General features: G+C 52.5%; 1 protein-coding gene across 1 annotated transcript in view; it reads left to right on the forward strand.

The window, feature by feature from the left end:
- The window catches only part of ATP4A (ATPase H+/K+ transporting subunit alpha), an 83,058-nt gene that overhangs the window by 61,379 nt on the left and 7,756 nt on the right, over window positions 1–13,923 (forward strand). The window contains 8 exon segments of the mRNA XM_032488053.1: window positions 5,870–5,994; window positions 9,493–9,633; window positions 9,753–9,812; window positions 10,225–10,428; window positions 11,551–11,664; window positions 11,896–12,148; window positions 12,437–12,705; window positions 13,355–13,553. Coding sequence (XP_032343944.1) covers window positions 5,870–5,994; window positions 9,493–9,633; window positions 9,753–9,812; window positions 10,225–10,428; window positions 11,551–11,664; window positions 11,896–12,148; window positions 12,437–12,705; window positions 13,355–13,553 — 1,365 coding nt within the window.

A 13,923-nucleotide genomic window follows, 5' to 3' on the forward strand; every position in this document is an offset into this window, starting at 1 on the left:
GCCCACTTCATTCACTGAACCAATCATGAGTTCAAACTGGGACCGACAATAACAAAAAGGCAAGTAGCTGAAACCGCACCTCTTTATTCATTGAATCAGTCAGGAGGACAGGCAGAAGTTGGGGGGTATGTGTTTAAGTAATGCTTCTTAATACATTGAGCCAATTGGAAACTGGGTCTAAATGCTTGAAACACCGCCCTCCCTGCCTCCTCCGTGTCAGAGCAGCCAATCACTGAATCGGTGACCAACAGGGGCCACGCCCCTGTGACTCAACTCCAGGGCAGCCCCAGGGTTAGGATGCGAGGACAGCTGTGGCATTAACTGGGTTTGTGGATGGTGAAATAGTGGGAAGTTTGAGGGGACAGAGAGGGGCTCAGGAGAGGACAGCCAGAGCTAAAAATGGGATAGAAAGGGGGTTAATGGATGTCTGAGTGTCCAGGAGGGAATTGTAGGGTCCCAGGAAAGTGGTTTGTGGGGAAGGATGGCAAGGAGGCTGGAAGTTAGAAGGGACTCAGAAAAGGTTATGGGAGACAAAGAGAAGGTTACACGGGAAAAGGAAGGGGCATGTGGAAAGGGAGGCTCTTGTGGGACAGGGAGAGGGTTAGGAAAGGAACAGGGGGAGGTTATGGGGCCTCAGGAAGGGGCTGTGGGGGAGACAGGGAGGGATTTATACAAAGAAATGGAAGGGCTTACTGGGTCAGGGTACATCTAGGACAGAGGAAGAGTTATAGGAGGGGGTCCCGGGGGTCAAGAAAGAGTTATGGGGAACAGGGAGTTGTAGCAGGCAGGAAAAGGTTATGGGAAGAGGGATGGGTTATGGGACAGGGAGCTGTTAGGACGGTGTTACAGGACCTGGGAGAAGGGGAAGCGGGACTAGGACAGAGTTACAGGATGGGGAATATGAGGCACAGATTGCAGAAGGGATTACAGAAGTGACAGAGAAGGTTACAGGGCTGCAGAGAGTCAGTAACATCTAAAGCAGTGGTTCTTAAAGCGCGGTCCCCAGCCTGCAGCAGCAGCTTCACCTGGGAACTTGTTAGAAATGCGCGTTCTTGAGCCCTGCCCCAGACCTGTGGAACCAGCAACTCTGCGGATGGGGTTCAGCTATCAGTTTTCATCCAGGTGACCCTGTTGTATGCTCAAGTTTGAGCATCACTGGGCTAAAGTGACCATTTAATATAACATCCAAACTGAGCACTTTTTAGACTGAAAGGGGAGCCTTCAATAATTTGGTAGGACCAGGCTTAGCTAACCGGACAGCACAGGCAAACCAGGATGTAGCACATTATTGGAGAGCAGGAATGGGTTTAGGGAGCCAGAAGAAGCATGCAGTTTCTAAGTTACTTGGAGGGTATTGTAAGGCCAGCGAGGGTGTTATATAGAGTCACTGGGATGTCATAAGGTCTGTTTTCCCATGGCGGTGGCCAGGGTCATTGTGGGGTGAGCCCTCACCTCAGCGCCCTCCTGTTGGTGGGTTTAGTTCTATGCGTCCCCGTTAGTCAGCATCTGCTGACCATCCTTGGTCCATGTGCAGACCCCATCCCCTCTGCTGGAGTCCGTGGCTGCTGTGGCTGATGTCTGGGCCCCAGAGTTCAAGATCACTGTGATGCAACCCATCTCTAAGACAGCCTTCAACATTCTTGTAAAGGGCTACATGCTGCTCTCCATTTTGTTCAGTTTTCTGCTTCTTCCTACTGGGAATACCTGCCATCGTGTTCTCCTGCTTGGGGGGTGGGGATTAACCATAGTCCTCCCTCTGTGGAACCCCGCCACCCCTGCCCCCTTTCCCCTTCTGCAGGTGCCCCAGGACCCACCCCCTGCCCAGCTCCCGCTCCTTTCTAGTTACTAGCCCCGCCCGTTCTCCATCCCACTCTCCCTCCACCAACACTCTGAGAGCGATACATATGATGCCTTCTGTGTGATTGTGTATGTGTTTGTGTGGTTGGGTTATGCCCTGTGTACTAACAGCTCCTATAAAAATCCTTGCAAGGGAACAACAACAACAACAACAACAAAAACTATCTTCTTTCTTTTTCCAGTTTTATTGAGGTAAAATTGACAAATAAAATTGTAAGGTATTTAAAGGGTACAATGTGATGATTTGCTGTGCACAGCATTATGAAAGGATTTCTCCATTCATCACCTCACATATTTATTTACATTTTTTTGTGTGTATGTGAGAATATTTATGTTCGACTCTCTTACCAAATTTCAGTTATACGATATAGTATTATCAACTAGGGACTATCTTCTAATCAGAAATAATTGAAACCAGAAGACAATAGAATGACATTTTCAAAGTACTGAAAAAGAGCTGTTCCCCTCTCCTGCTCCTGATTGGCTGGAAAACCAAGGGGGAGGAGCCTAGGAATTCATCCTAGCCAGCTGCTGGTCCAGCCCCATCATTATTTTGCCCTCCTTTCATGATTGGCTGACATCCACAGGGGGTGTGTCCTGGACAGTTTCACCATCCTAATTATGCTGGCCCTGCCCCATCCCCTTTGTCTTTCTGTATCAATTGGCTGACAGTCATACTGGCTTCCTTTCCTGATTAGGTTGGTCCAGTCCCACTTCTGTTTTTTTTTGAGGGGGATAATTAGGTTTATTTATTTATTAAATTAATTTATTTAATGGAGGTACTGAGGATTGAACCTAGGGCCTCGTGCATGCTAAGCACACACTCTACCACTGAGCTATACTTTCCCTCTCCACCCCATCAACCTGTCTTACTTCTTGGTTCTCCTTTTCTAATTGGCTGGAAGTTGGAAAAAGCTGTGACACAAGACGTCCCATCTCCTTACCAGCCACCAACCCCCTTCCCAAATGTTGGCTCCCAGATTGGACGACTGGATCAGGAGACCTGTATCCCTCATCCCTGGCTTTTGAACCCCATTCTGAGCTTTGCATATGTCTCCATCCAAGAATACCTTTTCTAACTCCAATTTTCTCAAGCTTCCCTGCCAGGGATGGGGAGTGGGGAGTGGGGAGTTGGCCTGTCCTAATCATAAAATAACAACCCTTGAGATGTCACAGTTTCTATAAAAAATCTGTGTGATTTTGACTCCTGCAACCGTGGCTTCGTTCAGCAAATAATGGACTATCAGCTGTGTGCCAGGCTCCATGCTGGGCACTTGGGGCACTCAGACACACAAGACACTGCTGAACATGTGCTCCTTCATGAGGCTTCCTTTTTCTTTGCTTCCCGATCTCCCTACCCCACCCCCATGTCCTGGTTCTCACACCTCTCAGGCTGTGCTTTCATCTTCTTTGATAGCGTGGCTGCCACAGCTGTGCCCTGGCCCTGCCCTCCCCTCCTTGCTCTTCCTCCAACCCTTGCCAGAAGCTGTCTCACTTTCCATAGCCTCATTTTAAGTTTCTACACTAACAACACCCTCATCTCCGGTCCCAATGCCAGCCTCTCCCGTAAGCTCCAAGACCCAGTTGTCTCACCACCTCCCGGTCAAAAAGCTTGTCACGTGGTAGATGCTCAATAAATGTTCCGTAAATTATTGAATGGAGGATGGTTTTAATGTGAGGCCTTTTTGTCAAATGGGGCCTGGTGTGATGTGGTGTGTTTTCAGGTCTGTGAGGACTTTCCAGCCAGGCTGCCTGGGTTCAAATCCTGGCTCTGCCACCGACTAGCTGTGTATCTCTGGCCAAGTCATTTAACCTCTCCATGCCTCAGTTTCTTCATAGTAAAATAGGAATAAGAACAGTACTTTCCTCGTAAGGCTGTTATGAAGATGAAACAAGCTCACACATAGAAGCACTGAAGACAGGGCTGAGTGCAGTAAGTTCTCAGTGAGTGTCTGCTGTCATCGTGGGCTTCCTGTCATTGTGTCTATGTGTGTCTGTCCCTCTGTTTTAGGTTAGGGACATGTGACTTTGGTCAACAAAGAACATCACCCGAAGGCAGGACCACGTGTCCATGTCAGTGTTTGTGGCTACAATGGCTGCTGCATGCTATTGAGTATCCCAAGGACCCTGAGGTTTATTCATCCAACAAAAGTTTGTGTGCTCACTATTTGCTATTCTAGGCACTATGGATACATCAGTCAGAAAAAAAAAAAATCCAGGCAAAAAAATCCTTGCCCTCATGGAGCTTACATCCTATCAGGGAATTCAGAAATACACAGGCAGGGGTGGGGGTAGAGCTCAGCAGTAGAGCGCATGCTCAGCACATACACAATCCTGGGTTCAATCCCCAGTACCTCCGTTAAAAAAAAAATTGAAAATGCTACACAATTATAAAAACAAGAAACACACAAGAAACCCAATAAATAAGAAAAATTGCATAGGTTAGAAAATGAGAAGTGCTATAGGGGGAGAAGTAGAGAAGGTAATGGAAGGGGAGAGGGTGGGAGGGAGACTGCGGGTTACAGTTTTAATTGGGTTAGTCAAGAAGGTCTCAGTAGGAAGACAACAGTTGTATAAAGACCCAATGGAGGGAGAGAGGGAGCCATGCATACATCTCGGGGAAGAGCATTCCAGGACGAGAAAACAACAAATGCAAAGGCCAGCAGGTAGGACTTGGGTCCTGCTGTCTGAGGCACAGTAGGGAGGCCAGTGTGGCTGGCACGGACCCAGCACGTGGAGGGAGAAGGAGGTGAGGTGAGGGTGGCAACAGGGCAGCTCCCTAGGGATTTGGGTCCTAACGTGAGGACTTGGCTTTTAGCGGAAGTGAAGTGAAGCCCTGGAGAGGGCTCTGAGCCAGAGGGCCCTGATCAGACTCGGGTTCACAGGCTCCCTCTGGCTGTGTGTGGGGAGCAGATTGTGAGGGCGGGGATGGGAGCAGGGAGATGAGAAGGAGGCTGCTGTGAGAGCCCAGGCAGGACGGGATGAAGGTTGAACCAGAGTGAGAGCAGAAAAGGGAGAGACAGTTGGAATTGGGATATGATTTTAAGATCCCAGGAGAGGAAGCCTAGCAAAGCCAGCCTGAGGACAGTGGACCTTTCCACATCTGGACAAAGGTGGGAGAGAAGTCAAACACAGGAGACTTGGCTGCCAGCTTCGCCAGGGGGGCGACCTTGCTCTTCACTTGTGGACCCACTGCCTGCTCTTCCGCCAGCTTGAAGAGGAGGGAGAAACCAGGTGCCTACTTGCAGGGCCTCTAGCTCCAATCTTCCCAGGGTCTGGAGGTGGGGGTTTTGGTGGGGGAAGGGTGACCTGCCCAGGAAGAGAAGGGCATTGCTGAGTCCACTATCTTATCAGAGAGACCAAACACATACAGAAAGTCAAGGTCACAATGAATTTTTTCACTCAGCAAACACTCCCTGAGACCAGCCTGGGCCAGCTCTGGGATGGGTGATGCAGAGTACAGAGTGGCTGGTGACTGGGACATCCTGGATCCTGTCCTCAGGAGTCTAGGGGTGGGAAATGAAGTGTTACCAAATAGCGACAGTCTGGAGTGGTCAGGTTTGTGAAGGAGGAATTACAGGTCAGAGTGGTCAGGGCTGAGACAGGGAAGCCTAGGGGTTTGTGGGAGCCCAGGGGAGGTACCTGACCCAGCCTGCTGGGTGGTCCAGGAAGATCTCCTGGAGGAAGGGATGTCTGCTCTGCAGCCGAGAAGATGAGGGGTAGTTGAATGTGGGGAGGATGTAGCGTGATTGTTTCAGGCAGAGGAAACTTTGTGGGCCAGGGTCTCCAAATGATAATTTTAACAGACATCCTCAAGCACAAAAAGGGCAAGTGGCACGTGGGGAGGAGGCAGGACAGCCAGGGGTCTGATCTCAGCAGGCCTGTAGGATGCTGAGTCCCTGAGAGTATGCGTGCTCATGATTCTAGGAGACTCTTGTACAAATTCCTCTGAAAACCCACTCGAATGTTCACCATCTAGTTAATAATCTGTCCTCTGCTCTCTCTTTCACAGGAAAGAAATTTTCAGTTCTGACCACTAAGTGCTCTCTAAAAAGCCGTAGGGATCTGAATGCCCCCGGCTCAGAGAAATCTAGCACTACTGTGCTAAATGGATCGTGTCACGCTTGCAACCTTCTGGTGAGAAGTCTTTGCCCTAAGTCGTGCTGGGAGTTGCCCGTCCCCTCCCCACATGGCACAGTCTGCCCAGGCTCTGCTCCAGGTGCCAACGTTGGTGCCCCTCCCGCTCTGTCCAGATCCTGCCTGTGGGCAACACCTCCCAGACAGGGTTAGGGTTGCTTGGACACACAGTGAAAGAAAAGTGCACAAGCAAAGACCCCCACCCCCACCCCACAAAGACACAGAACTTGAGTAGTATCTAAAGGCTGTGTCATCAGGGGGACTGGTAAAATTGTTGAACTGTCAACATGGCTGGGCACTGACACAGTGAGAATGGACCTGGCCATGGGGCCGGAGCAGGGTCGTTGGGCTGGGTGTGGGAAGTCTGGGGACTCAGGTGGTGGCCATGTTTCCATTACTTGAATCACCAGTCCAGCTGAGCACTAGCCATGGCTGTGACGGTGTTTTGAGTAGAAAATAAATGGATCGAAGGCTAGCCCTCTGGTCATTCCCTAAGCCTTTTGACAGTCACCAATGTCCACCCCATTCCGGATCACTTAAAGACTAAAAAATGAAGCCTGCCCTGAATTGAGGCTCGGAGGAGAACACACATCACCGCTGTGCTCCTGCCAACAGGGCACAACCTGAATCCAATCATGAGGATCTATCAATAAACCCAAATAAAGGGAAACAACAAAATAATGGATACTCTTCTGAAATGTCAAGGTCTTGGAAGACAAGGAAAGACGGGGGAAATGTCATAGATGGGAGGAGACTAAGAAGCCAGGACAACTAAATGTCAAGTGCGGTCCTGGATTGGATCCTGGACCAAGAAAAGGACATGAGAGGGAAAACTGGGGAAATTCAAATAAATTCTCTAGATCTGTTAATAATGTCATATCAATGTTAATTTCCTGAATTTGATCATTGTACTGTGGTTACGTAAGAGAGTGTCCTTATTCATAGGAGACACACGCCTAACTATTTAAGGGTAAACAAGCATCCTGTCTCCAACTTACTCTCAAATGATTCAGGCAAAACTTTAAAAAACCTATCTATCTATCTGTCTGTCTATCTATCTATCTATCTATCTATCAAGCATAGATGTGGTAAAATCACTAAATTTAGGTGAAGGGTAGGCAGATGTTCTTTTTACTATCCCTGTAACTTGTAGGTCTGAAATACTTAAAACATTGAAAATGAACACAAAACAATAAAACTAAGAAATGAGAAAAACAAATGAGGCAGGGACTGAAGGACAGTTCCTGAGTTTTGACAGGTCTGCACAGTATCACAGGTCAGCCGTCCCTGCCAGTGATGGTGCCTTGGTCTCTCCATCTGTGACTTAGGCTGTGGGCTTCTCTAATTTGCACAGACACGACCCCATATCTGCCCAGGCTCTGGATACACCAGAGGAGTTTCCAATGACTGAGATTTTCCTGAGGGTCTCCAGGTTTGTTAGTGAATATTCCTGACCAATGGGTGAGATAAATCCTGTTCAACATCCGACAGTGACTACTGAGCATCTCCTATGTGTCTGAGGGCACAGTTCTGGGTGCTGTGCATATAGCAGCAAACACAAGCAAGTCCCAGTCTTCCTTCTAGTAGGACAAGATTGACACCAAACAAGTGTCAGGTTGGGATAAGGGGTGTGAGTAAAGCAGGGTAAGGGGATGGAGCCTGATGAGGTGCAGTATTACAAGTGAGGACACCCTGAACATATGGACGTATGAACTGAGACCTGGCGATGAGAAAAAGCCATGCTGATATCTAAGGAAGACAGTACCAGGCAGAAGGAACTGCAAGTACAAGGGCCCTGGGGCAGGAATGACCTTGGCCTGTACAAAGCATAGCAAGGCCAGTTGCCAGTGGATCTGTAGCAGAGACCAAGCAGGGAGAGGTGAACCGAGGCCAGATCTTGCAGGAACGATTTTGGAGTTTATTCTAAGTGAGAAGGGAAGTCCTTGGAGGGTTGTAAGCAGTGGAGTGACACAGCTGTTTTACACACGTGGCTCATAGAGAAGCCTCAGCACATGGACTCATGGTAAGGGCAGTGAGGGTGACTTCGGCCCTGCCTTCTCTCTTGCAGTTTCCTGCAGCAGGTTGGGGACAGCCAGGTGGGGTGGGGGTGGGGCCTCCTGCTGTTCCACAGCTTCAGCTTTCCCAGGTGACCTACCCCAGAGGGAAGGACATCGCCAAGGCAATTATCTTATCGGATCTGCCCACTTTTGCCCCTGGAGACACATCCACCCTGTGAGGCCCAAGCAAGAGGTATCAAGATACCCACCATTCCACCAGGCCAGCCCCTCCCTGCTGCCTGTGGAGGTCCCTCCCTAGGGGTTCGGAGGGGGTCTCCAGACCTCCAACCTGGCACCAAGCACCAAGCTTGAGCCAGGCCTCTTAGACACATCCTTTCCCCACTTTGCACCTTGGTTTCCCCATCTGAGCAGGTTGGGTTGGGGACGAGGGCACGGTTGAGGGCTGTGATGGCTCTGTCTGGAGTGTGGAGTGCCTCTGGGGTCCTCCGAGCCTCCTATTCCTGCTCTGCACAAAGGAATCATAGTGTCGCCTTCAGAGGGGTTTGTTGCAAGGACCCATGAGGTCACACACGTGCAGTCCCCGGACATGCTTGGCGCTGCTGCTGTTTGGGTGTTTTCTCTGGTGGTACCCTGTAAGAACCAGGCTCCTGGGGTCAAACCTAGGCTGGAATCCTGTCCTGGAAACTGAATCATCTCAACCTTAGGCCAAGTCCTTAACCTCTCTGCACCTCAGTTTCCTCATCTGTACTATGGGGGCTAAAAAGAGAAGGTAACTGTAAGGCTGTTGTGAGGAGCTAAGGAAACATTCCAGCAAACACACAGGGCAGACCCAGCGCAGAGTAAGTGCTCGCTGGTCGGCAGCTGTTACAGCGACCTCTGTGGGCGCCCTCCCCGCCAGGTGTCTGATGCCTGCTCTGAGGCTTAAAAGAGGACACTGCAGCCATCTGCCTGGTTCTGAGTCCTGACTCTTTCACATCGTAGCTTGCAAGTGACTTCACCGCTCCAGGCCACAGTCTCCCCATCTGTAATGGGGGTAGGGGGTAAGAGTGGTACCCACCTCCAAGGGTAGTTGTGAGGTTAAATAAGTTAATAGATGACAGGCTTTGGCACAGTGCCAGGCACATAATGAGCACCATGTGTTTGCTATTCCTGTTGTTGTTAGTATGGCTACTCCCAGTGGTTCCCTGATCTCAGTGGCAGGTTGTGATGGGGTCCAGGCAGGCTGGGAATGCCCAAGCTGCCCAGGCCTGGAGGTCACCCCAAGGAGCCCCGTAATCAGCTGTAATCAGGCCCGCCCTGATCCACCTCCTCCCTCCCTGGGTATATCAGGGCTGGTCCAGACCCCAGGCTCTGTCTCGGCAAAGCAGGGCGGCTGTACCGGGCACCATGGGGAAGGCAGTGAGTGGGATCAGGGGTCCAGGGGTGGAGGTTGAAGGCAGGGGTTCCAGTGAGATCTGATGCCTTCCCCATCTGACCCCAGGAGAATTACGAGCTGTACCAGGTGGAGCTGGGTCCAGGGCCTGGTGGAGACATGGCAGCCAAGATGAGCAAGAAGAAGGCGGGAGGTGGAGGAGGCAAGAGGAAGGAGAAGCTGGAGAACATGAAGAAGGAGATGGAGATTGTGAGCCCAGGGCAGGGGGCTGGGCGGGGGGCTGGGCAGGGGGCTAGACAAGACTGGGCAAGGGCGGGGGTGGGGATCCACGAGAGCCAGACAGCGAGTGTCCTGCCCCCACCATACAGAATGACCACCAGCTGTCAGTGGCAGAGCTGGAACAGAAATACCAGACCAGCGCCACCAAGGTGAGCTGGGGCAGAGGGAGGGGTGGGTGCAGAGGAAAGAGAGAGACAGAGAGAGAGAGAGAGAGAAGGGAAAAATGCATTGGAGGGAAAAATGCATTGGAGAGAAAAGGCAAAACAGAAAGAGACAGAGTAAGAGAAGCAAACAAAAAGAGATAGAAGGAGAGATGGAGGCAGAGACAGCAGGAAGAAAGAGACAGAGAGAAAGATGGGAGGGAAGAAAGAGACACGAAGGAGGGAAGGGGAAAGGGGCCGGAACAGAGACAAAGATGGAGAGAGAAATGAAGGTGGAGGAGAGGGAGAGGGAAGGGGGAGGGGAAGGAGATGGAGACAGAAGAGCGACCCACCGAGGAGTGTATGATGAGAGACCCCTCAGTGGCCACCGCGTCCCCACCCCACCCCGCCCCGTCCCCAGGGCCTGTCTGCCAGCCTGGCTGCGGAGCTGCTGCTGCGAGATGGGCCCAACGCGCTGAAGCCGCCGAGGGGCACCCCCGAGTACGTCAAGTTCGCTCGGCAGCTGGCGGGCGGTCTGCAGTGCCTCATGTGGGTGGCTGCAGCCATCTGCCTCATTGCCTTCGCCATCCAGGCCAGCGAGGGTGACCTCACCACGGATGACAACGTGAGTGGAGGGTGCTGGGGGCCTGACGTCGGACACAGGGACCTGGGGGGCAGAGGACAGTGAGCATGGGACTCAGGACATGAGTGACATAGATGGGGATATAGAGACATGGAAATGCAGCTCTAAGACATCGTGGGGGGCAAAGGACATTGGGATACGGAATAAGCTCAAGGACAGAGGTGATGGGGGACACAGGAGAGAATGTGTCTCAGAGATGGAAGACATAGGTAGAGATCTAAAACCACTTAGGATATGAGACTTAAGAAACAGAGTACATGAGGACATGGGACTAACCAAAGACAGAGGGCATAGGGTACACTGGGACTCAGACATGGGTCACAAGGGCAAGGGAACACAAGACTCAGGGCACAGTGCATGGAGAGACATGAGATATTAGACACGAAAGCACAGACACGTAGAGACTAGTGAGAGGCAGGGCAAGAGGACACTGGATATATGACATAGGGGCTTAGGGACATGTGACATTGAACAAGGGTTTGAAAAGTCATAGGACTTGTGACACAGGATGGAGACTCAAGGATACACAGACCTGAGAAGGCATCGGACATAGGGACTTGGAATTTGGAACAGGGGGCACGGATCGTGAAGGACACCGAATATGAAGCGTGAGACCAGCAGCCCACATGGAAAGGGGGACGTGAGGGCCAGGAACTGTATGGGCACAGGGGACACAGAGGATGGCACACAGATTATGAAAACACAGAATATGAAACTTGGAACACAGGGACTGTAGGACATGGGAATGTGAGACAGAGGACCGGGGGGAATGCAAGACCTGTGGGCACAGGAAAAGGGAACATGGACCACCAAGGTGCATAGTGACACCGGGCACAAGTCATAGGACATGGAGACACAGGGGCCAGAGAATATGGCATGTATGGACACAAGGACACAAGACACCGAGAATGCAGGCAGTTGGATGTGGGATATGGGGACAGGGACACCAGTCACAGGAAACAGTGCCGGAGGCTTCCTAGTAGAGTGGGGAAAACCACGGAGGTGACCCGGGAGGGGAACCACCAGGGGACCAGAGAGCAAATGGGTGGCCTCGTGCAGGGAGCTCCCAGCCCCTAGTCATAACCCAGCCCCCTCTCCCCCCAGCTGTACCTGGCACTGGCCCTCATCGCTGTGGTTGTGGTCACCGGCTGCTTCGGCTACTATCAGGAGTTTAAGAGCACCAACATCATTGCCAGCTTCAAGAACCTTGTGCCCCAGGTGGGTCCCCAGCCCGCGGCCCCTTCAGGTTCCAAGTCTCCACGCTGGTGCAGGCAGGCTCCTGGCCTCTCTCTGGGGCCCTTCCCACCAGGCCCAAGAAGCCCTTCAGCCCTGGCCTCCATTTCTCCCCACAGGTCCTCACCTCTCCTCCCCTTCCTACCTCCCCATGGCACTCAGCAACTTCCTCTCCCACCCCTCGCCCTCCTCAACTCTGGTGCCCTTGCCCCACAGCAAGCCACTGTGATCCGAGACGGGGACAAGTTCCAGATCAATGCCGATCAGCTCGTGGTGGGCGACCTGGTGGAGATGAAAGGCGGGGATCGAGTGCCAGCTGACATCCGCATCCTCCAGGCCCAGGGCTGCAAGGTGGACAACTCCTCACTGACCGGAGAGTCTGAGCCGCAGACCCGCTCGCCTGAGTGCACACATGAGAGCCCCCTGGAGACCCGCAACATTGCCTTCTTCTCCACCATGTGCCTTGAGGGTCCGTGAGATCCCCGCCCGCCTGCCCAGCTGACCACATTGCCGCCACCCCCCATTACTGCCTCCACTTCCCCTCCTCTGCTTCCTTCTGAGACCCACTGCCTCCCCACTTCAGTGACTGCCACCTATTGGGGTCACACTGCCTCTCTAGCTCCCACCATTTTACCCCTTTCCCAGGTCCCACTGCCTCCACTGCCTTCCATGACTGCCCCTCCTTCAGTTCACACTGCCATGCACGCCCCCAGTGCTGCCCACCCAGCCCTGAGTCTCCCTCTTGGCCCCACTGCAGGCACAGCACAAGGCCTGGTGGTGAACACAGGTGACCGCACCATCATCGGGCGCATCGCAACACTGGCCTCGGGAGTAGAAAATGAGAAGACACCCATTGCTATCGAAATTGAACATTTTGTGGACATCATCGCAGGCCTGGCCATCCTCTTTGGGGGCACATTTTTTGTGGTGGCCATGTGCATCGGCTACACCTTCCTGCGAGCCATGGTCTTCTTCATGGCCATCGTGGTAGCCTACGTGCCTGAGGGGCTGCTGGCCACTGTCACGGTGAGTCAGGGAAGCAGAAGAGGGGTGCAGGGAGCTCAGAGGCCTGCCAGCCTGTCTCTCCATTCATCCAGGCTTCCGTTCAACAGCTCCCTAAATGTCTATCTATCCATTCACCTCCCATCCATCCATCCTCCTTCCCATCACCTATCCTCCCCCCACCCCTAAACCAACCTCTCCATCTTTCCCTCTTTATTCAGCAAACACTGACCCAGGCGACTCTGACCAAGTCCTGTGCCAGACACTGAGGTCTCAGAGATGAACAGGCAGGGACTTTGACAGGAGAAGACTGAGGTCTGGTGTTGAAAGGCTGTGAGTGGCTTTCAACAGTCAGCACCCAGCCTGAGGCCCGACCAAGGGAGTCCCAGGGAATGTTAGTTTTCTCATTTCGATTATGTTGACAAGAGAATTTATAGAACTTCTGCTAGGGCAGCTTAGAGAGGGGCCTGGCTATGTTTATCTGGGCAGATTGGGGAGGCATCCCAAGTAGAAAGCACAGGCTGGACAGAAGCTTGGAGGCAAGAAAAAGCCTGATTTGGGCAGAGGAATGCAGCATACACAGTGCTGTGGCTAGGGTGAAGGATCCCCAGTGCTGTGAAAGGAGAAAAGCAAGTCTTCGTCCTCGAGCCTGCATTTCTCATCTTTCCCCCAGGTCTGCCTGTCCCTGACAGCCAAGCGACTAGCCAGCAAGAACTGTGTAGTCAAGAACCTGGAAGCAGTGGAGACCCTGGGCTCCACGTCAGTGATCTGTTCTGACAAGACAGGGACCCTTACTCAGAACCGCATGACTGTGTCCCATCTGTGGTTCGACAACCACATCCACTCCGCAGACACCACGGAAGACCAGTCAGGTGTGGGGTGGGAGGAGACAGGCCCTGGGCCAGGATCTGGTAGAGGGTGGAGTCCTGGATGGGAGCTCCGAGGTTACTGAAGGGAGCCTGGGAAGGGCTTTGCCTTAATGGAGAGGGAGCTCCATTCGATCTGGGAAAGGGCCAGGTCGTGGGTCCTGGGTCCAGGGAGAGGGCTCAGCTCCAGGTCTGTGAAGGGGCTTGGTATCGCTCATAGGAAACTTTTACCGAGTCTGGAGGGAAGGCTGCGTCCCAGGGTAAGAGGGGTTAGGGTCCCACCCAGGTCTGGGGCTGGGATCCAATCCTGAATTTAGGGGGATGGGCTCGGTTCTGATATGGGAGAGCCTCCTCGCGGCCCCAGCCTGGACGCTTG

The sequence above is a fragment of the Camelus ferus genome, chromosome 9 (assembly GCF_009834535.1).
Source record: "Camelus ferus isolate YT-003-E chromosome 9, BCGSAC_Cfer_1.0, whole genome shotgun sequence".
Lineage (NCBI taxonomy): Eukaryota > Metazoa > Chordata > Mammalia > Artiodactyla > Camelidae > Camelus > Camelus ferus.